The sequence below is a fragment of the Pimephales promelas genome, chromosome 25 (genome assembly GCF_988280905.1).
Source record: "Pimephales promelas chromosome 25, fPimPro1.hap1.1, whole genome shotgun sequence".
Taxonomy (NCBI): Eukaryota; Metazoa; Chordata; class Actinopteri; order Cypriniformes; family Leuciscidae; genus Pimephales; species Pimephales promelas.
Window position 1 is genome coordinate 10,466,571 of NC_142793.1, and position 23,955 is coordinate 10,490,525.

At 38.6% G+C, this 23,955-nt stretch overlaps 1 protein-coding gene across 5 annotated transcripts in view; it reads right to left on the minus strand.

Annotated features, from left to right (window-relative positions):
* The window catches only part of abcc8 (ATP binding cassette subfamily C member 8), a 95,784-nt gene that overhangs the window by 12,200 nt on the left and 59,629 nt on the right, over positions 1–23,955 (minus strand). For 4 of the 5 annotated variants that reach the window (XM_039663185.2, XM_089127975.1, XM_089127974.1 and 1 more), the window contains 11 exons: positions 19,353–19,437; positions 18,867–18,947; positions 16,898–17,035; positions 14,088–14,213; positions 13,289–13,385; positions 7,194–7,441; positions 5,263–5,429; positions 3,595–3,664; positions 3,311–3,468; positions 1,378–1,470; positions 1,139–1,241 (listed from right to left, as the gene is read on the minus strand). In XM_039663185.2, coding sequence (XP_039519119.2) covers positions 1,139–1,241; positions 1,378–1,470; positions 3,311–3,468; positions 3,595–3,664; positions 5,263–5,429; positions 7,194–7,441; positions 13,289–13,385; positions 14,088–14,213; positions 16,898–17,035; positions 18,867–18,947; positions 19,353–19,437 — 1,366 coding nt within the window. The remainder of the gene's footprint in view (positions 1–1,138; positions 1,242–1,377; positions 1,471–3,310; positions 3,469–3,594; positions 3,665–5,262; positions 5,430–7,193; positions 7,442–13,288; positions 13,386–14,087; positions 14,214–16,897; positions 17,036–18,866; positions 18,948–19,352; positions 19,438–23,955) is intronic. The other variant, XM_089127973.1, reaches the window with a different exon arrangement.

A 23,955-nucleotide genomic window follows, 5' to 3' on the forward strand; every position in this document is an offset into this window, starting at 1 on the left:
GATAGAACTGTTATACATAGCAATTAGACAGTATATGAAAATGTATTAGCGTATGCCATGTGGTTGATGTCGAGTGTTGCTAGCTGAGCAGAGAATACATAATCATGTTTCGTTTGTCCTCTCAAACTTGCGTTGAATTTTCTAAGAGTTAAAAGGCTCATCTATCACTATTTTCAATGTTCGTAAAGTTTGTAAAATTTACACACGTCACTGGTAGTTCCTACAGACCCCTTTTCAGTTGGTAAACATGGTGACGTTTTTATGTGGGCGGAGCTTAGGTGGAAGCAGAGCGATCCCTCTGGCCGCTTCACTAACGCTAGTTAGCAAGTTTTATTAGCTTGTTTTTTTAACAATGACTGGAGAAAATCAGATTTTATCTTAATACGTAAGGTCACTCACTGTCCAGGACAACGATTGTTATTTTTAAGTTATTTAAAAATACGATTGTTATTTTTAAGTTTAAGTGATTAAGTTGATTTTAGCCGCCTACACACTCACTCAATGCATGGACGATCTGACAGGATTAACGTTACGTTACCTCGGGTGAGTGGCCTGACTTCTACACCTACCTTATAGAGAAACCGATCGTAAAGAGAAACTAAAGGCATATAAATCTTAAGATGCATATATGGTCCTGTACAAGACTTGTGTGTATGATCCGCAGTTCTGCCGAGCCAGGGCAGAGAAGACGACAATGTAAAGAGTGACATTACGGTGCGATTTTAATCATGTGAATATTTTCTAGAAATAAAAAATCCAGATACAGCATGTTCATTTTTCATTGATATTTGCACCAAACAACACAATAAGAAGACATTTAATAATAATAAAAGTAATTTAAGCTCCTTATTATGTAGCCGAATCTGTGCTGGTTTGCATTGGCCGCCTCCAGTTTTCACTTTGTTTTGCCTCCAGCTAGCGCCGTGACGTAACTGTGACGTCGGCGCAAAAGGGGTCTATAGTGCTGGTTTAGACCCTACTCTAGACCCTTCCTCCAAAAGGAGTTCCTAGAACTAAAATTGTTCCTCTGGTGAAAAACGGATAGGCTACTTCCGCCAATAGTTCTAGGAACTATGAAAAGGTTCCTCTGGTGCGAAAGCCCTTAATAGTAACTGACTTGTATGGCTTATAAACTCACCATTCGAACCTCCAGCCAGCGGTTGGCCGCTGTGAGGAAGAGAGAGGCCATGTTATTGGCATCTGTGAACTCTAGAAGTCTCTGTCTGAATCTAGGCTCATACCTAAGAGGGAAAATACAAGAAGAATCTGTTCAATAACTTTTTATATGGAAGGCATTTAGCAGATGTTCTCATCCAGAGTGACTGCCACAGTCAACAGATGAGCCAATAAAGCACTCAAACCCATAATCTTGCCCACCTGAAGGCTCTGATGGTTGTGAGCCCCTCAACTGTCTCAGAGAAGTGTGAGAGCAGAGGAAGCTGTGTGCTGTCTTCTAGCTGCTGGAGATCTCTGGAAATACAAGCACACAGGTCACTAACACTAAATCTCAATACAAAATACAATTCTCCAATCATCTACTCAACCTCATGCCATCAACAAAGGATGTGTCTTTTGGTGATGACCTTTTTTTTTTACTCTAAACCATTCCTTGTGTGTATGTATATGTATGTGTGTGTATATATACATGTGTATATGTGTGTGTGGTGTGCCTGTTGTTTTGTTTCCGGTCTAGCTAGATCCACTTGCGCTTTGGTCGACGAAGCAACAAAACGTCCTGGGTTTCATAGTGAACGCCGCGCATGCTGCGTCTTGTTGCAAAAGCATGTGAAAAACTATAAAGTTTGGCCAACTACTAGGACTCGTGAATCGTTTATTTACGTGAATAATCGATTTAAAAGGCTAAGAATCGAATTAATCACGATTTTATAGCGATTCAGTGGTTTAAAATATATAAACACAACCTTAAAGTGTTCCTGGTACAAGCTGCCTCACGCATTGGCCGTCATACGACATCCGCATTTGATTGGTTTCAGGCGCTCACTCACACACCCCTGATTTCTCACGCTGAAGCCCGGTCGGTCAAATGCCTGAAAGATGAGTTTATCTTTCTACCTGTTGAGCTACTCATGTCGTGATCAGCTTGTATTACTGCAAATTAGTTAAAATCTCCCGGAATCTAGAGCGAGCGTGCATACGAGACAGAGGTTGTGCTCCAAACCGCGTATCGCGCGTTCACACACGGCTGCACGCACTCGGCAGAGAGGGAAAGCGAGCGAGAGACCACCTTGCGTGTACGGAGAGTCCATGTAATAAATGAATGAAAGTGTTTTATTTCATAGTGCCCACGCAATGGCATGGCAGCTTTATCAATGGCTTGAGCGGTTTGCCTCAAAACTATTGCTTTCTCGACAGAGAGCTCAGCTGGAGAGTTCAAACATAGACTGCTCAAAAATCTGTAGTTAACGTTATGAAAGCATGAGAGCTATGGGACCGAGCGCGAGCAAAATCCAGTGAAAAGATGATAACGAGTGCACTGAGAGGACGCAAAATGAAACTAATGAAAACGTCTCCATTAATTTGTGCATGTAGTCATTTAATGCAATACTTTAAAAGCCTTTTTCAAAATATTTGCTACTTGCAAATGCTAATTTGTAGGCCATTGAATTATTTATAATAATATATTCATTAAAATTAAAAACAAACATGAACTAACATTAACAATGGACAAAATCCCCACTATCTGATCCCCGAAGGCCTCTTTAGGCTAATTCAAACCCAGACAAAGATGGGTGAAGCATTGAAATAATACTATAACGCATATACAAAATTAAGAATCGAATCGAATTAATCGAATCGCATCAAATTTGGATGTGAATCGCATCGAATCGAATCGTTCCGAATTTGCACAAATCGTTCATGAATCGAATCGAAAACCTATGAATCGTGAATCAAATCGATTCGCTGTCTACCCAAAGATTCACAGCCCTAGAAGTCAGTGATTCCTCCACTGGGGTTGTAGGTAGTACAGTCATGATGGTTGTTTGTGCTGTCAGCTTTTGGGAGCCAATTTACTTGCATCATACAGACATACAGATGGATTGTTATTCTTAAAATCTTTGTGTTCATCTGAAGAAAGTAAGTCATAAATCTGGGTTGTGGGAGGGTCAGTAAATGATTAAAGCATTTTCATTTTTGGGTGAAGTATCTCTTAGTATTGAGAATACATTTGTAGCTATACAAATCTGGACAAAAAGTTGCAATTTAGTATTGGAGAAGTAAATGCAATACTGTGGTTGCAATGGAGAAGTAAATGTCTTTAGATAAGTGATAAATTAACTGGATTGGTTACTTTGAAGCGACTCTGAAGTATTTCTGGATGAAGTAGCAGGTGATGGCCAGTGGTGCTAGTACAATGAGGAAAACCGGCGTGACGTATGAGATCACACCCAGAGCCGATACACACAGCAGCGTGGAGCGAATCAAACACTCCAGGGTAGCGGGAATGTGCTGAAACATAAATGGACAGAAATAAAAATCTATTACTAAATGCTGTGTTTGTTAGCCACCAAGTGAGTAATACTGCAACCCACCAACATTTTGTGATTTCATGATTTGGGTATCGTCAGATCCTACCTGATCTATCGTATTGGTATCGGAAGAGAAGCGGTTTAAAATGCTTCCTAAAGGAGTCGTTTCAAAGAGCCTGGAAAATGAAAGAGAAAATTTCAATCTATTTTAAAGGTTAAATCACTTTACTCAAAGGAATACTCAGCAAAAAAAAAATAAAATTAACAGCAGGAAATGTCTTCGGCCTGGTACAAAAAGTGTCGTTCTGTAGCTAATTTTGCCCTTCATGATAACTGTAAGGGGGGGTGAATTGTTTTACAACTCATCCGTTGAAATTTTATTAAGCCTTAAAGTTCTGCATAATTAAGGGCGTGGCCACTTGAGTGACAGATGGATTGCCGCTGCTGACACTACTAGCCGTTTGTCTTTGCTCATTTTCGGTTATCCGGGAGCGACACACTGCCAAGATGGCAACGGCTGGCTCCGCCCACGTTGGGTTTCAAAAATGCTCTTCAGAAACCTAAGGGTGACGTCACGGACACAACGTCCATATTTTCTTTTTACAGTCTATGGGTCTATCTCAGCACAATTGGAACTACTAGTAACGTAAGTGTATGCCGATTGGTTAAACGCATGCCATATGAAACACCCGCCATTTTTTAAAAGCTAACGTTAACGGCATTTACTTGTCGCCTTCGTCTGCGCAGTTGTGTTCTTTTCTCGGCCTTGATTATATGTTGCACTACAGATCTTTGGCATGTTCATGCAGGTGATCTGGGATCGTGAGAATCTTTCTCCTAGTGTTTTTCAGTAGAAAGGTCTCTTTAATGTCATATGTTATTAGAAATGTGACTTTAATTGACCATTGCCTGTAAACGGCTAGTGTCTTAAAGGGATACTCCACTTTTTTTTGGAAATAGGCTCATTTTACAACTCCCCCAGAGTTAAACAGTTGAGTTTCACCGTTTTCGAATCCATTCAGCCGATTTTTGTGATATTTAGAAAAATATCAGTAACCAGACAGTTTCTGGTCTCATTGACTTCCATAGTAGGAAAAAAATATACTATGGAAGTCAATGAGACCAGAAACTGTCTGGTTACTGATATTTTTCTAAATATAAGAAAATCGGCTGAATGGATTTGAAAACGGTGAAACTCAACTGTTTAACTCTGGGGGAGTTGTAAAATGAGCCTATTTCCATAAAAAAGTGGAGTATCCCTTTAAGGACTGTTCCACAGGTGCATGTGCAAACATTGCTTATGGTTCATTGAGCGAGCATGAAAAATATTAAACACTTTCCAATAAATATCTGTAAAGCTTATTTGGATTTTTACAAAATTATCTTTCAAATACAGGCTCATGGAAAAAGGGCCGTTTCACCCAAAATGTTGTGATCTGTGAAATATACACTTGATATTATATTTTTTTTGTCCTATAGGAATTTGAGAGCTGCTGTTCCCATCCACTTCAATTGTATGTAAAAGAGCAACTTAGGACGTTTAGCTAAATATCTCATTTGGCATTCCACAGGATTTTTTATACTGGCAAAGAGCAATAAAACAAGACACGTTCACATACATAAACTCGCTCTCTTCTATGCAAACATTGGCCACCCACCTTGTATATTCTTATTTCATACATACCCACACACACCATAACACATTACAAATTATACACAACATTCCATTATATTCCACACAAACACTTCCGAAATATGAAGGTTTAAGATGTACCTCATTGGGGCGAGGATAATTTTACTGAGTAGACTGTGGTGCAGTTCTTTGGCCACCCGCAAGCCTGTCCACTCCACGGCCACTGATGTGGCCAGACACAACACGATACCTAGACAGCACAGCAAGCTGAACACCAGCAGGTATGACGAGTGACTGAAACCAACGTCCTGTGGGGAGAACAATGCCAACACTTAAAAAACTTGGTACGTAGTTCGTTAGTTGAAAGACTGAATATTTCTGCGCACACAAAGCAATTCAATCAAGCTGATCTCACTCTAACACATTGTGTTGTCATGGTTATACTTTCATAACAGTGCAATAGCTGCATATTTATTTGCCAATGTTATTGCGGCAGCCTGTCGCAGTTTTATTGCGATACGATAGCTATAACAATAACTATATCAATGGCCACAACAACAGATAATAATGTCTGCACATGTTGCAGTTTTCTCATCTGCCACATTAAATGCTCAAGCTATTTCAATTCAGGCAGATTCTGATTGGCTGTCAATGTTTTTATCGTTTATCAGCTAACGTCCAACAATATGGTTTCTCATGTCGTTATCGCTGTGGTCTGGTCTTCCCTATTCTCATAGAATTACGATTATTAAAACTTTACAGTTATCGAGTTATCATCTGTGAGGTGAACGAGCCTTAAGTGTACTTAAGCGAGTCTGCAAAAAATCCATAACACTGGATATTTTGACCGATTCTAATTTATGTACTGCCACCCTCCAAAAATGCTAATACACCCGGAAGAAATAACAACGTGAAAGAAAATCAATCTGGCAATCAAGGTGACTAAATGGCAATTCATTACCGTAGAACTCCAGCCGAGAAGATCAATAATGTTAACCAACTCAAACACATTAATTAGTGCAAGTCTAAATAAAGTCTACTTTACATTCTGTGTGGTGGCAAAGACTGCTGCTTAAAGGGATACTCCACTTATTTTGGAAATAGGCTCATTTTACCACTCCCCCAGAATTAAACAGTTGAGTTTTACCGTTTTCGAATGTTTTCAGCCGATTTTCTGATATTTAGAAGAATATCAGTAAACAGACAGTTTCTGGTCTCATTGACTTCCATAGTATATTTGTTTTTCCTACTATGGAAGTCAATGAGACCAGAAACTGTCTGGTTACTGATATTCTTCTAAATATCAGAAAATCGGCTGAATGGATTCGAAAACGGTAAAACTCAACTGTTTAACTCTGGGGGAGTTGTAAAATGAGCCTTAGCTTGACCTGTGTGTCTAAGAAAGATGGAGATCTGGAGACCCATTGGCTTCTTCAAAGTAGCACAGTTTTAACGCCATCTGACTGACTTATAAACTACCTTGCCTCTAACTCTGAGCAACTGGATTCTAGTCTCACTGTGTTATCTGAGCTGTCACAGCTCAAGGCTAAGCTCACCACAACATGCTCTTCCTCAGAGACAGGGTGGTCTATTAATAAAGTCAAGTGTTTGTATCTGGTTGTAACACCTTCTCTTGTTTTTTTTCCTATGTGCCATAAAACATGTATGTGTCTCCTGGAAATATAAAACTCCTCTTTTGTAGCATATTTATCACTATCTGAGGTCGATGAACTGCCTCTTCAGCAGGTGCAATCCATAAATTATGTAAATTACAGTCAAATGGTTCAAGAGGGGATCCATATGCAGAGTACATTTTCAAAGTAGAAATCAAATGTGCCAAATGTTTTTTTTTTTTTTCCGTAATTCAGTACAATACGGGACCACTCATATGCATTTATTGTGTTTGGGATAATGTACATCCAGCCAGTTGTTATCAGCCTGAATGGGGTTTATTCTTGGATAACAAGCAGCTGGATGTACATTATCTCGCTTATTACACGGCTACTTGCCACGCAAGTCATTTTTCAGAAAGTCTAATATTCAAGTTCACATGTATGAACGTCTAACTTTACCTGCACTAGGGAGCAGTTGTGTGCAGCAGCGTCGATTTTGGCTGTGATGACTTTGGACGTCCAGTGAGCGAGCCAGTAGTCGATGGCCACCAGAAGGGAGTGTTTGGTGAGCTGGGATAGCAGGAGCAGGAAAAGCAGGAGGAGGCCTGCAGAGCTCAGGTACGTCCCACAGGATTTCCAGGGAATGGTGGCTCTCTGCCTCATCACTTGAGATAGGCTATCTTCATCATCGCTCTCCACAGACTCTTCTATAGATAGATGGATGCATAGAAACATAAACGAACTGAGAGACTGGATGGATGGATGGATGGATTGACTAACATACAATACATGTGTCAACTTGTCCCAAGAACACAATTTAACCTTTTGAACATGTGCAAACTTAAATGTGGAGAGCACACCCCACTTGCTCTGAATTTAAAAAGAAGCGGCAGTTTAAAAACACAAGTGGAGGTGGATAGCAAAATAAACGAGAGATACTGTAAGAAGGAATACACATAAGAATAAAAAGTCCAGCCATACTCTTGCACCATGCCAAGAATACCCTTGAGTGGCAGAGCAGTAATGCGGTGTGTATATATATAACGTTTAGGTCAGTAGAAGAGCATTTACACGCATTAGCACTCAGCACAATCTCAGTGCTGAACAGACAGAAAAATTCCCACATTCATTATTCAGTATTTCCAGCATGGTCTGGTCCGTCAGCAGATGTTAAATACTTTTGCTCACTCTACCATGCTACAATTAAAATAAAAAAATGCTTAGCAAACAAATCAAATGTGACATAGAGAGCCTAAGTCCCGCCCCTCCGCTTCCGGCACATGGGACCTTATTTCGGAAAAGATATGTATGGTAGTCAATGGCAAGAGACAACTTATCTTTTTATTCCGTCTGAACCGTGCCCTCAATTACACATATGATGTGTGTCAATTTAAAAGATAATTCTGAAAGTCAAAAACGTCGCAGTTGGTCATAAAACAGAAGAGTAACGTTTAGTTTTATGTGAAAATCGCTCAATGAACTACATCTCCCGGTAAGCGAAACAACGAGTGAGATCCGCTGCTCGTGTGTGTGCAGTCTGGTACAAAACTCTCAGCCATCACGGCGTAACGTTACGATTATAACGTGAGACTATAGAAACAATGACAGACATTAGCTTTAGTAAAGTTAGCTTCATTCATTGAGTGAAAATGTGCGCCTTTTGGGTTTGTAGTCTTTGTAATTACGTATTTTCACAGTCTTATACCTCAACGGTTTAACATCAAACAGCGACTTTCTTTACTTTAAAATGTATCTTTTAACCCTTGTGCTGCATTAGATTTTTAACACCGTTGAGTGCATTAAGGACCAAAAATGGCCACATATTAAACATTGCCTAAAATATTATATATTATCATTATTTTCCACTTTTACCAAGTTAAATCTTTTAACCAGCATCAGTCCTCATCATAACTACCAAAAATGTATTCAATTTCAGGATTTTAACCCTTTAATTACCAGTTTTGTTTGCGAAACCATCGATTTGTATAAGAGGAAAAAACACAAAAATTCAATTATTTTCAATAAACAAAATGCAAAGAGAAAACTTTAGATTTGGATTATCACAGTCCCACTTTGCAAAAAATCCCACTTAGCGCGTTAGAGACCAAAAATGGCCACCTATTAAACATTGCCTATTGCCTAAAATAAGGTGCATTTCCACCCATAGGGAATAAATATGTAGTGACGTCATCTGGTGGAATACACTATATAATGCAAATATAATGCTTTTGCTTCAAAATGAAAGGATGTTTGTGCAAAAATCATGTTTCATGTATTACTGACAGCCTTTTTAATGGTTTTTAAACGTTTTAATGGGTTCTTTGTTTTAAAATGGTTTTTTTAAACGTTTTAATGGGTTTCAATGGGCCATTTTTGGTCTTTATGGTGCTGAGTGTTACTATTTGATCTACACAGTGTGTGTTATACATATTTTGCAAAATGGGATCACATTTTTTACATGTATCCAAAAAGTCACAATTTTGCCAAATTTCATACCATTTGCATTAAAACAGCCAAAATGGTCAAAGAAATTAAACTGCAAAAGACCAAAAATGTCCCTAATGCAGCATAAGGGTTAAATTGACAAACATATGTGTAATTCAGGGCACAATTCAACGAGATCAAAATATCTGTTGTCTCTCGCCATTGACTACCATTCAATATTTTTCCGAAATAAGGTCCCATGGTGGTCGACCGGAAGGGGAGGAACTTAGGCTCTCTATAATGATAGCTATGCAAAGAGGTCTATAATAGTAAAATGACCATGCACAGAGAATACAACATGTGAGGTGACATTTACTTTTTCAGGCAAACCATGGGGTCTATTATTTTGTCAGTCACTGCAGTAAAAAGGCTAACCTTCCAATATAGCTTCAGTACTGAAGCATATTGACATTTGGCCAACCGCCACATTACTTGTCTGCCATCTAGAATAATCAATTATAAAGGTGACGGGGTGTAGCAGTAGGTCAGGCCAGTGCATGCCTGCATACTATGTCCATTTTGCAGGCATACTAGGCCGACCTGCTCAGAGACCTTGATGAAGGTGAGGGGGTGAGCCCAGATTCTATTATCCCTTATGCATCCTTATGGACATTTTTGTCCTTTTCAGTTGTTTTTTTTTATCACATTGCCTGTGTTAATGCTAACTGCATAAAAATTGGCACAGGTGTGTATTTATATTGGAATTTTACTGCCATTTCCTTTAAAAATATATATTTTGCACTAGGTACACAAAATACCTCCTCTCAGCTCCTTTCGGTCAAAAGTGTCCCAATTGAAACTGGGATTTTGGGGTTTACAAAATCTGCCACGGGCCTTCTTTAAAATGAGACCAAAACCTAAGTCTGTGTCCCAAGCTTAATTTTGATGACAGTTTTTTGACTCTATGGACCTATGTGCAAGTTTTTTTAATTCACCTTTGCCCCCCTTAGTTACTATTGCTACATCCGTCAAACTTCATCTGGGCTCTGGTTTGGTATCAACATGGCTTATGCTGTGACAGCTCTTCCTGCTGAAATGTTATCAAACTTTTATAAAGCAGCAAATAAAGAGTCCGATAGAAGTTGGCAAAAGGGGCTGCATATGCGTTCGAAGGCTATATTCAAGACATACAGGTGAAACGCAAGAAACAACTAGCCATCCAAATAGGCAAAAGCATAACGTTCAAAGTTCAACATGAACACAGTCAAAACATGAACCACCACATATCCTAATCGAGATGGAGGCTGGGACTAACAACAATATCAGGGAGCAACACTGTTCATGCAAAGCTGGGTAGGTCTCTATTCATTCTATAATCGTTATTACAAAGCAAACGGACTACACGAGTATGACGTTGTATTTATTAGCAGCGTGTGCTAGCGTATCAACAACCGGTATGAGAACCGAAATCATAACCTAAAACATTATAAAACGTCTAACTAGTATAACTTCACAGTAAGGTTAGAAGTAAAAAAAGATGTGCTAGTTAATCTTTGAGGGGTTTAGCTGACTGAGGACATCCACACAGTTTAATCCAAAGACGACACTTGTCAGGATTTGACTTTGGTTTTGGGAAGGGAAAAAACGGACACCCCCCTCCAACCTCTCTGGGAAACGCGTATCGGTGTTGCAAATGCCCGAGGCACAACGTTTAACCATATTTTTGATAAAACTACGACGATAATAGCTTGCCGAGACCAAAAATATGAGACGCCTGTGTTGAAAGTCAATAGAGCGCCGTGAAAAAGTGTCGGACCTCTGTGGGAGCTCGTTCTTGGCTGCGCTGTGATTGGTCAATCTACATTCTAGGGCGTGGCTTAGCCAAAGGCGAATTGATGCACATGGGTTAAAGATCTGCGCCGGGCCATGGATTTGTCTCTCTAGGCCATCAAGGCTATGGCAGCCCTGGATGTCACGGAGAGGCGTTTCTTCTGGATGCCCTGCTTTCACATTCACCTCACTCATTGAGAGGTTTCAGGAGGCGAAGAAGCCAGCGGCAGAGTTTCAGAGGTACCTCCCTCGCCGAAGTCAGGTCTCAGGTGCTGTTGGATGGGTGACCCCAGATGCCTACAAGATCCTTATACAGAGCGCAGCAGGTTGCCTCCTGAGCCCCCACCCCACAAGAGCTTCAGCCTTCAAGTGGCCTTAACAAGTGCCCGCTTCTCCTCTGTTCCCTCAGGGGGCCGTTCTGCCACCCTTGATGCTTTGGGGCACAGCTATTTCCAGCTAAATCAGGTTTCAGTGTCTGCCCAGAGACATTGCGGCACTCCGAGATTTGCCCCCTCCAACCAGTTTGGCTGTTTCCTGCCAGTAATCCTAATCAGGGCGCCAAGCTGACAACTTGAAAAACACCAGAGACCAGTTTTTCGAAGCTGGTTCCCTTACTAGACCACCTAAAAGCGTGAAAATGCTACTGTTGATTGTTAAATTTTGAGATATGGTTTTCTCCTGATTAAACATTTAGTATAACTGAATAAATGTTGTTTTTTTAAGTTATTGTTTTATCGATATAATGAACAACCGTGTATCTATTCACAAAACTTAGTTTACTCAGTGTATCGTTTTATTTAGGTGTAGCCTACATGTGGCGACTGTGTTAAAACCATATACACTGATAACAACAGCTGAAGTTTGCTGCGATTACATAGCCTATAATTTTTTTTAACTTTATACACGTTTGTCTTACACAAAATAGCTTCGAACTGACTGGCTACTATTTACACAAACAGCATTGGCATTGGTTTACGTTCTTGATCAAATTGAAACATTACGTCATAAAGTATATATACATGAAAAATACATAAAATACACAAAATAGCATAACTAAGTGCCTATAAAGCCAGCGCTGGCATTTGATAAAACTAAAACATTACGTCTGAAATACATTTAAAATTATTAAGTCTTACTTACAGGTTGTGGCCCAACAACTGCTGCCTCTGGTTTTAAAGTCAGAACTGCTTCATGTTTTAGTAACAGTTTCTTGTTGAATCTGGTGTTGAATTCGTGGAAATTCTGGAAGTTGTCTTCCGTAAATGCGCAGCACAAAGAGCTAAATTACGATCGTCATTTTCACGAACATAATCAAACACAAATTGTATCCATTGTTGACGAACTACAACGTCCGTGGGAAGCTCGAATAGAGAAGACCTGACAGCTGGGTGAACACAACACACTCGACGAGCCGCAGAAATATGACCATGCCCTTTTTTGCATATTCCGGAGGGAGGGGTTGATGCAAATGTATGGGTTAGTGACGTCTAAAACCCAGCTGTAGTCCCAATCGAGTCGTTTTTGTAGGCATTAAACTTCATGATTTTTAAAAGACGATATCTCAGCTTACACTGAACTTTCAGTGCTGCAACTTTGACACTGTTCATGCACCAACAGCAACATTACACACTATTTAAAATGAAAAAAAAAAGTGAAATCGCAATCGACCAATATCAAAAGGGTATTATTTTTTGACAAAGTGTGTGCGGTTTCGTTTTCTTAAGTACCGTTTCAAGAACCGTTTAAAAAGTGGAATCGGATAAAACCCAACCGATACACAATCACAAAGACCTTGGACCTCAGTCATCTGTCAGTGGATCCTGGACTTCCTGACAGATGGTGAGGGTGGGCATCCAAACATCTTGGCAAAGTCCATTCACATCAACAGCTGGTCAGGAATGCTCAGTAATGACTATATTATACCAGGAGCTGGAGTAGTTTCAAGATGCCACTCCAGGAGATCCTCTCCAGGTAGACTCGAGAAAGCAATCACACAAGACTGCAAGATCTAGCCGAAAGGGCTACAACCAGATAATTTAACTCTTTTTCAATGCTGCAGTCAACAAAAAAACCACAAACAGGAACAAGTGGGTACTACCCTCTGGTCAGCCAAATCTTTAATGAAGATTTATGAGGATTCCTACCAGGGGCTTACATAGTTAACAATGCAACAAACCCCTGTCCTTTTTTGCAGATAGGTTACAGTAAAAAATGTATATAGTATATGATGAGCATGAGATATAAACACTGCTAAAACATATACAGTATTAGTGTTTTGCTAGATGTTTATCTAATCTTACCTTCTACTTCCTCTTCAGTTTTTAAAGCCTCTCTGGAGTACATGGCTCGCCTCAAGTTTTTTCTTTCCAGCACCGTCATATTCTCATCTACTGTCTCCTGGAACACAACAAAAACATCATGCCTAAACAAATATGTAGAGCAGGGTATTCTGTTTAGCATATTTGGCTAGATATGCAAATTGCAAAACTAAAAACTTAAATCAAAAGTCAGTGTCATTATTTTGCAATTAATTCCCTGAGTATTTGGGTCTCTTAAAAAGACACTGACTAATAGTGACATGTTCTGCAAGAACATACTCCTTCAAATGTTAAAAGAGTCTATAATGAAGGGGTAGTCAGAGAATATCTCCCGATAGTTTGGACCAAATACTGTAAGATATACAGTATCAAGTGGAAGAAGAACCTGAAGGGGCCCAACACAGTTCCTTGAGGTACTTCAGTGTTGTTTGATCTTCAACATACAGTTGCGCAGATTAAATGTATTTTTTGTACACAGAGAGACAGTTTAGAAAGTTTATTGACAGCTGTGTTGGCCACTAGATGGCATATAAACACTTGTTCAGAGACTTGAGTTTATTAGTCACTTTTTAGTCACTAAGTCCAATCCCACTTAGTGTATACACTGTGTCCTGTCTTCTTGAGTGCCGAGCCATTTTTGTGTAGGTTTTCCAATCTTTCAAACAGTCCAAACAAATGTTAACAAAAAGGCCAATTAGGTATTTGGTGTTACAAAGCTAAACAAGTGAACTTGACCTTTAAATCGCTTCCTCTAGTGTAGCATTAATTATTTGCAGAGTACCTTTTCAAATTCTTTGTCTTGTCTGTGCATTAGACTCTTCCACTGCTTGAAGAGCTCAGGCTGAGAGTTTTGGATGTCCTTCAACGTTCCTTCTGCTTGTATGCTGCCATCTTTCATCGCAATGATCTACAAATAAACAACAAACATTCAATTATCACTTCATTCTCCTGACAAGCCCCTGACGCCACATAAAGAAGAAGGTGGATGTTTTTAATGCCCTGTGACAAGTAAAGCCAATATTTAAAGGCAAGCTTGTCCCTTTCAATCTGTCAGCTTAGAGTGGCTATGTCTAAATAACAGGGAAACTCTTCTGACCACTGGTGGTTTATTGAGTGCCAGGAGGAGGAACACTTTAACAAGGCCATTCATCGTCTAGAGCCAGGGTGAGAGAGACAAGGGACCTCATTCATTCCTGATAAAAACAGGGTTGATGATGACAATAAATTGGCTTGGGAAAAGTAAAAAACAGTTTCATGAAAATGCGCAGTGCCTGTAAGCTTTCTCTGTTTAGGTATATTGGGTCAAAGCGTTTGGAACTATGTATATTCTCGTAAGTCTCAATATCCAAATTTAACTTCTACAGTAAACTGATCTTGTATTAAGGATGCTTTACTGGAAACAAAAAAGCAAAACAATAGAAATGAATACGGCCCATTTGTAAAGTTCGGCTTGTATTTGTTAAATACCCACTGTTTCAAAAGTATGACCACAAGATTTTTTTTATATATATATTTTCTCTTTTAAATCCTCCAAAATTTTAGCAATTTGCTTGTGGTAATCAACATTATGCAAAAAAAAAAAAAAAATTTCAGTAAAATAAAATAATTGCAGAAGTCAAGCACAGTGCTTTCATTCTAAAAAAAAATGCTCAAATGAATGGATTCATTGAATCATTAGGGCTGGGTATTGACACAAATTTCACAATTCGATTCGATTTTGATTCACAAGCTTGCAATTCGATTTCGAATCGATTCAATATTGATTATTTTGGATATCAGTTACAATAAATGGCAAATTTTCTCAAGGAAATCAAATCTCTTAACTAATGGTGTAAACTATGGGAGTCTAGTTGTAGCCTACTTTATTTATTTTTATAATAATAAGATTATATGAAATATAAACATTTAAATGGTGGCTGTCATAAAACTTGCCAGATTTATTCAAATGAAGAACAGAAAGATTATAATGCATATGTAATATGGTGTATATATTTAGCAAAATACTCCTCCCTAGAGTTATTTTTTCTAGCTGACTAATTTTATGTGGGTTTATATATGACGTAAATATGACGATGACATTGATTACAAGCTGTTTAACTGACGTTTTTCCACGGTTGAAATGCTGATTGAGCGAATCTACGTGTCATGATACGGATTTCGATAAGTTGTACTCTATCTTTTAACACACTTTCAGATGCTCATTCATGTTTATTTCGCGCGGTAACTGGTATTATTAAGCCGGAAGAGAGATCAGCGCTGCTGCTTCTCTAGAGCTGCGCCAGAGCGATCTCACGCCACAGCGCCAAAACGTTATTGATGTTTTTGAATTTCTAAAGAAAATGGACGTAATTTGAAATTTGAGACTTTGTTTCATATCAATAGTAACAAAGGACAAAGATTATTGCGATTTTTTTGGATGCACGCAGCCGCGATAAAATGTCCCATTCATTCAAATGAAACAGGATGACTAATCGATTCTTGAGATTTAAGAATTGATATCGGTTCGTAAAAATGAGAATCGATTAATATCGAGAAATCGATATTTATTACCCAGTCCTATGAATCATGTTTCTTTAAATAAAAAGATGTAATAATTTTTTTTACATTTCGTGTTACTTTTATTAAAACTAACGCTAAAATGTAACAAGTTACTTTTTTAAAAGTAATGTTTTTGCCCACTACTACTGAGTTTACAATGTAGGTGTTTGTTGCATTGGATGAAGTATTTCCAGAAGAGACGTGAAATGCAAGTGAAGCACTGGTGCTGAATCTTATAAGGTCTGTGAAAAACAAATCAGGTTAGGGAAAAGATAATTATTTGCTCATGGTTTTCTAAACCTGCAGTGACCTTATTTTGATTGAATGGCTTTGTTTTGGTCTGCAGTTTGATTCCTGTCATTGCAAACAGTGGCCAAATGGGGATTTCATTTCATTTGTTTCCTGCAGACCAGATGGTCTATTTTGCTCAATTTGATGTATAATGAATTGTTAGTAGGATTTGCAGTTGAAAACGTGACAAACAAAATGAATTCATCCTTTACAACGAACTCTTGTATTGAACTATGAATAAAAGATGTTACAAGGTTCCTTTGAAATCATTTCTATAGGTTCAGCGGGGTAGACGACATATCATTTACATTTATTGATTTAGTTGACGCTTTTATCCAAAGCGACTTACAATTGTATATGTCAGAGTTTGCATGCTTCTGGAGCAACTAGGGGTTAAGTGTCTTGCTCAGGGACACATTGGTGTCTCACAGTGGACTCGTACCTGGGTATCTAACACCAAAGGCATGCGTCTTATCCACTGCGCCATCACCACCCCATAGATGATGAATGAAGGTGAATAATTCATAAGTATAACTCAAGTTTTGTGAGATTAGAATTTTAAATCAGGCTTCGACATCTCAGAGCTCACCCAATCAATAATTCATTTTCACTCTTTTTTTTCCAAATGAACAGAGACGAGTCAGAGGTCCAGGTTTGCTGTTAGGCCTAAGAGCATTTTTAAACCAAATATTCCCATCAAAAGTGTGACCAACAGTTTAATAGGGGAAGAAGTTTGAATAAGTGCATTTGCATATGAAGTACCCAGTCTGCGTGAGGGAGATACTGCAGTTTGTGTGTCACGAGCACCACCGTCCTTTTCTCCTCTCGCAGTAGTTTAAGAATACCTTCCTGCATCAGGTGATCACTCAAGTGAATATCCAGTGCTGAGAAAGGATCATCCTGTGATTATAAAAAATGAAAAATAATCAATTGAAATCTCACTTCAATACTTTTTGTGGTAACACTTTAGAATACGGTTCCTTCGTTAAAGAATAACTACACAAGAACTAATGAGTAACACAATATTAACAATCTAGTAACTATTATTAACTAAGAAGAAACTCTGATTAACGAACTAGTAAGTAATAGCGCACAGACGAAAGAGGTAGTTCACTATTAAAGGATTAGTTCACTTTTGAAAAAACTTTTGCTGATAATTTACTCACCCCCATGTCATCCAAGATGTCCATGTCTTTCTTTCCTCAGTCGAAAAGAAATTAAGGTTTTTGATGAAAACATTCCAGGATTTTCCTCCATATAATGGACTTCAATGGGAACCGGATGGTTCAAGGTCCAAAAGACAGTTAATAACGGTTTCAGATGCAGCTTCAAATGTCTTGAAACGATATCAGATGATGAATAAGGGTCTTATCATGCGAAACGATCGGTTATTTCAAAACTTATTCCAAAAATGTAACTTTTCTAAGGACAAATGCTAGCCTAGCTCTATTCTGTGAAGGTCACGTAATACGTAATTACGTTCAAAAGGTCACGGGCGACGTAGCCGGAAGTACAGAATCAAAATCGCCCGACATCGTTGTTTTACCTTTTAATTCCTTTTTTGTAAACGGCGTTTGAGTTAGTTTTCACGTTCAACCTATGCGTTCAACTTGTAAACACTCTGACTCTGTACTTCTGGCTACATCGCCCGTGACCTTTTGAACGTAATTACGTAATACGTGACGTTGCAAACGCGCCTCACAGAATGGAGAAAGGCTAGCATTTGTCCTTAGAAAAGTTAAATTTTTGGAATAAGCATTGAAATAACCGATCGTTTCGCATGATAAGACCCTTATTCATCGTCTGGTGTCGTTTAAAGACATTTGAAGCTGCATCTGAAACCGTTATTAACACTATCTTTTGGACCTGAACCATCCGGTTCCCATTGAAGTCCATTATATGGAGAAAAATCCTGGAATGTTTTCATCAAAAACCTAAATTTCTTTTCGACTGAGGAAAGTAAATTATCAGCAAAAGTTTTTTCAAAAGTGAACTAATCCTTTAAGTAATCAATAACTACTATTTTTTTAATACTTCCCAGAGAACTACTGAAAAATTTATTAACAATCTAGTAACTACTATTAACTAAACGAAATTCTTATTAACGAATTAATAAGTAATAGCTCACAGATGAAAGTGTTACTAGATACTTCTGTGGGAATTACTAATTATTTGGATCTGTATTATAAAGTGAAGATCATTGGAACTAACTAGTAATGACTCAAGTGTTACTACATGATCTAGTCATGATTTGTGCAAACGTTTGAGATTTTTGGTGAACTTTAGTAACTTTTAGAAAATGTCTTTAGTAACACTTGAGTCATTACTAGTTAGATCCAATGATCTTCACTTTATAATACGAATCCAAATAATAAGTAACTTCCACAGAAGTATCTAGTAACACTTTCATCTGTGAGCTATTACTTACTAATTCGTTAATAAGAATTTGTTTTAGTTAATAGTAGTTACTAGATTGTAAATAAACTTTTTCAGTTGTTCTCTGGGAAGTATTAAAAAAAAATAGTAGTTATTGATTACTTAATAGTGAACTACCACTTTCGTCTGTGCGCTATTACTTATTAGTTTGTTAATCAGAGTTTCTTCTTAGTAAATAATAGTTACTAGATTGTTAATATTGTGTTACTCATTAGTTCTTGTGTAGTTATTCATTAACGAAGGAACCGTATTCTAAAGTGTTACCCTTTTTGTGTATAGATGATTCTGAACTTACCAAAAACACCACATTGGTGGTTTGATAAAGAGCTCGAGCCACACTGATTCGCTGCCTCTGGCCTCCAGAGAGAATAACGCCCTGGAAAGAAGAAAAAAATAAATTAAATTGAATTACATTAAAAAACTCAAACTAGGAAGGTAGTAGAAGTAAGGTAACCGTTACACAAACAAATGGCATGTGGATCGATCATGTAAACCTGGCCGACTCTTTAAATGAGGCTTTTAGTTCCAACCTGAAAGCCATTTACAACATCAAGCTGCCTTAAATGTGACCTGAGCTAAAACCCTGAATGGGCGAGAGTAAACAACGAGACGGCCGTCTTTAACGGCTACCTAGATACTAAATCGCTATGTCTCACACTAAATATGTACGTTCATTAGTGAAATACAATATAACTGAAACTCAACCATATGCAGTTCTAAAACCATTCCAGATGGCTGGTAATGAAATGCGCCACATAAGTCACATGGGCGGCACACTGACCCGCTCTCCGATCTCCGTCTGATCCCCCTGAGCCAGGATGTCAATGTCAGGCTGGAGAGAACATGCTTCAATTACTGCCTTGTACCTGGACACAACAAAACATGAGACAGAAGCACAGCTGGCTAGACACTTAATCTATCTTTATTAGTCTTTTAAATATTGATGTGGAAATAAAATTTGTGGTTAATAATAAATGACTGATTCCCTGCATGAACTGTGCCCTTGATATAATAGCGCTTAAAGGATTTTAACTGATATTAAAATTACAGACAAATGCTAAAAAAGACCAAAAATGCAAATTCCCCTCTAAATTTCCCTCAGGTCATTTATTGAAATCTCGGTGTCCGAGCAATGTGCAAGTTTTTAATAAACTGCCTTCCCACAATGTGAACATTTACATTACGCAATCACAGCCAGTCAGAACATTTGTAATGTTTAGTATACAAAAATATTAAATGGGACAGTTGACCAATGAGATATCTTTGTGGGTGGGGCTACCCAGCAGAAAACAAGTGAGCAACAAAATATCCAGTTTCTCATTGTGATCTCAGTTAGCTAAGGGAAAACTTAGAATAAGATGATAATAGTGTCAAATTTGATAGTACGTAGAGATTAGCCAATCATAACAGAGATCATTTACATATAAAAGTCAGCATGAAATTAAAAAAAATTCTGTGTAAAAGATTTACCTTGTTTTTATTATTATTATTTTGAACTTGCCATTTTTTAATTAAAATCTCATAATTGGATCTTCCGGTCAAACATCTAATTCTCTCTGGTGAGGTATGCCAGATTTCTCCAATCATTTAGCCTTCTTTAACCCGCCCCTTTCTTACAATAGACTGTAAGGTCACATTGAGGATCTGCTACTATTTTCAATGCAACACTCACATCTCAAAATCCAATCAGTGACCGATGGATTGAAAAAGTCTCCAACCCGCATTTTTTTCCTTTCGCAATAATCAGTTTCTCACGTCTGTACGTCACAATACGAAAGAAAAGTCGCTACCTTCATTTCTACAATGCCTGTCCACAATAATGTCAAACTGTACTGAACCACTGAGAACAAAACAGTCAATTTGTGATGTTTGCGGGGGTGTTTACACAACTCCGTTTACAACGAAAAAATAAAAAAGTTAAACTTTATGCATTTTGGCCGTTCGTTTACAAGAGAAAACGAACCTGAAAACGCAAACTTTTGAAAATGGTTTTCAAAGTGCAAATTTTTGAAAACAGTCTCTGTGTAAACAATAAAAACGCGATTTTCTAAAGTCGATGACATCATGCGCTGGTGTATTACGTATTCAATCTATAGTGTTTCATCGCCATCTAATGGCCTGGCTGGCAGCAGAATACAGCGTTTTTAGTTGTTTTCGCTGATCTGTTTAAATGGGGATCGTTTTGACAATCTGTGTGAGGAAAATTCCAAGGAAAAACATCTCAGTTTTAAGACCTTTAATCATTGTCGTGTAAACATACCCTAATTTACAGCAATTTTATATGTGACTGTCGACTATCAGATTTCTTTGTGGGCGGAGCCTATCCAATAGACCGGCAACATATCCTTTAGCTCATCGTGATCGCAGTTAGTTAGGGCAAAACTTACCAAAAAAAAATGCTAAGAGATTAGCCTATCATAACAGAGATCATTTACATATAAAAGTATTAAAGGTATGACAGAAACAGACACTTTAATTGGAAAGTGGGAAATGGTCATGAAAAATTGAGTGCAAGACAACTTAACCAAAGGTGGGGTTACATTAAACATTACTCGCCAAAATTTTCCTGGCAAAATACAGTATTTTTAATAGGAAGCTGCTAGCCTGGATGCCAGCCCGAACCCCACCCACAACATTTTTTGGTCGGGAAGTTCGGTCTGGACTCGATCCATTGAGGAGAAATTATGATCAGTCAAAAAATGAACGGGCCAATCAAATTGCCAGGGCGGGCTTTATACGATGATGGACAGATGATCTTCAGGGACGTAATCAACACGTTATCAAAGAGCGCTTAACTGGTTTCCCTTAGAGATGACTGCAGCTGGAGAATTGAGATGTAAAATTATTGTAAAATAATTTGACAGCTCATTTTTTTTAATAGAGAAACAGAAAACTGCAATCAACGCATTTGCCGATCGGAAAGATATTTTTGCCGTCCTTCCTACATGATTCGGCAAAAGTGTAACTTATCGGTCGCTAAGAAGATGGGACGTAATTAAAAGCAGAAAAGAAGCAACACTCGTTATTTTACTTCTAAAATAAGTCAGTTATATAGTTGAAAACTGCGCTATTCAAAATACCGACTAGTCAATTGAGTGCAGAGGTCTTTTTTTTCCTGGTTCGGTTAAAGGACAACTCCGGCGCAAAATGAACCTTTATAGTTTAGCCTATAACGCTAGTATATAGGGCATAGAGTAATGACAGATGAAAATCGCTTGTTATTACCACTAAAGAGGTTCAAAATAGCCCCACACCAACACGACAGCATAACATGGGTCCCTACATTCAAACCGAAGCATTGAGAACTTTGTCAGTGTCCATACAGTTTAATAAGAAGATATTTTATAGACACAGTAAATTTCGCGAATTCAGGAAGAAGCCATCTTTGAAAAATAGTCTCTACCAGTCGAACTACGAACGCCGATCCAAGTGCGCTGGTGAGATGTGAATAAGGTGATAAGGTGAGCGCGAACAGTAGGCTACGTGTACATATTGAACACAAGTAAACGGTTTGTGTTTGTGTTTCTTCTGGAAACAACGGATCATATGAGATTCTGCACAGTTCAGCGCACTTGGATCGGCGCTCGTAGATCGACTGGTAGAGACTATTTTTCAAAGATGGCTTCTTCCTGTATTCGCGAAGTTGACTGTGTGTATAAAATATCTTCTTATTAAACTGTTTGGACACTGACAAAGTTCTCAACGCTTCGGTTTGAATGTAGGGACCCTTGTTATGCTGTCGTGTTGGTGTGGGGCTATTTTGAGCCTTGTTAGTGGTAATAACAAGCGATTTTTGTCATTACTCAGTCCCTCCAGGATTTCGCGATGTCGCGATCGCAACTATTAACGCAACTTCAACAAATCCACGTGAATTCAGTGCGCCTTGCAATTTTGAAAAATCACCGCAACTTTTCTGCAACTTTGACGAATCATCGCGCCGCGGTCTCCTGCAAAGCGTCGTCATACGTCAGCAAACTCACTTGTTTTGTTCAGAAGACGCAGCAGATGTGGACTGCCAACGTCTCACATTTAGGCTACCTACAAAAATAACAGAAAAGGCCAATGTTGCCAACTTAGTCTTTGTCGCTATATTTAGTGATATAAAAAAGCGACTAGAGACAAAACTAGCGGCTTTTTGGACAAACCCCAGTAACCAAATGTTGCCAGCACAATCCTGCGAGCGCAAGGTTTGCTTTCTCCCTGCCGTCACACCTCTCTCTGCGTCCCTGTTCAGTGAACGGCTGCAGTAGAGGAGCAGCACGGCCAGTAGCGGTTCTAGGCACGGGCGAACCGGGCAGTCGCCCGGGGCGGCATCTCTTCATGTCACATGGGGGGCGGCACGAGCAGTTAAAAAAATCCTCTGTCCCGCGAAGGTTTTCTGTTTTTTATCATTTCAATTCAATTATTGGCAATGGCGCCCTGCTTGCTGAGAAGGTGCCGTGCGCAGAAGCGATATCAAGGGGGTCTCTTGATTAATTCACGTATCGCGTCTTTTGCGCGCTTGAGGTCGTTATTTCAAATAGGCGATTAGGCGCACGGGAAGCGCGCTCATTATGCGCTCGCGGGAGGCGCGCTCATAATCTTTTCAGTATGGGAGTGCACGGCAGCTGACAGACGCGAATGAGCAGTGTTGTTTCCACGGACTCATCACTTATCTGCTTCTCTTTTGTTTTATATTTAAAGAATTTAGTTTGACCATTTTATTTTCCTTTCTTTTCTTGTGTTTATCACTTGTAATAGGCTACTATCACAGTGCATTAGTTCACCCAGTTCCCGAACTCTCTCAATTCAGAAAATTCTATTGTCTGACAAAAAAAAAAATTAAGCTTTATTGGATATGCGGCTATATTATATTATATTAGCTACATTAAAATACATTATCAAACATTTGGTTTTTCACTTTAGTGGCTATTCCTAAAACTGGATTTTGCACTTTATTAGTATTGGCATCTTTCAACATAAATGCTGCTTAATGTTTGTGAGGTTCTGCACATTGACTTTTTTGCAGGTGCAGATCTTGTTTAAAAAAAAAAAAAAGAAACTTAGTTTGTTAGGTTTTGCTGTGTCTTCAAATCGTTTGTTTTGCCTTTTATGGTTACTAATGGTTAGTTAGTTTGTTCGTGTGTTACAAAGTGTGTGACTTTGTCTCTTAAGTCAATTCTGGACTACAATAGAGCAGATGCAGATGATGAACAGTGTTTTCTGTGGGACATAATAAGTCCCTTTGGGGTGGACTTTGGACTTTTCTCTCTTAGTAAACCTATAACATGCACAAAAAATATAACAACACAATAAAGGAAAGGGGAAAAGCCAAAAAGCGTAATATGGGCATTTTAAGTTAAAAATCTATCTATCTTTGCCGTTTTAACCTATAAAAACATGCA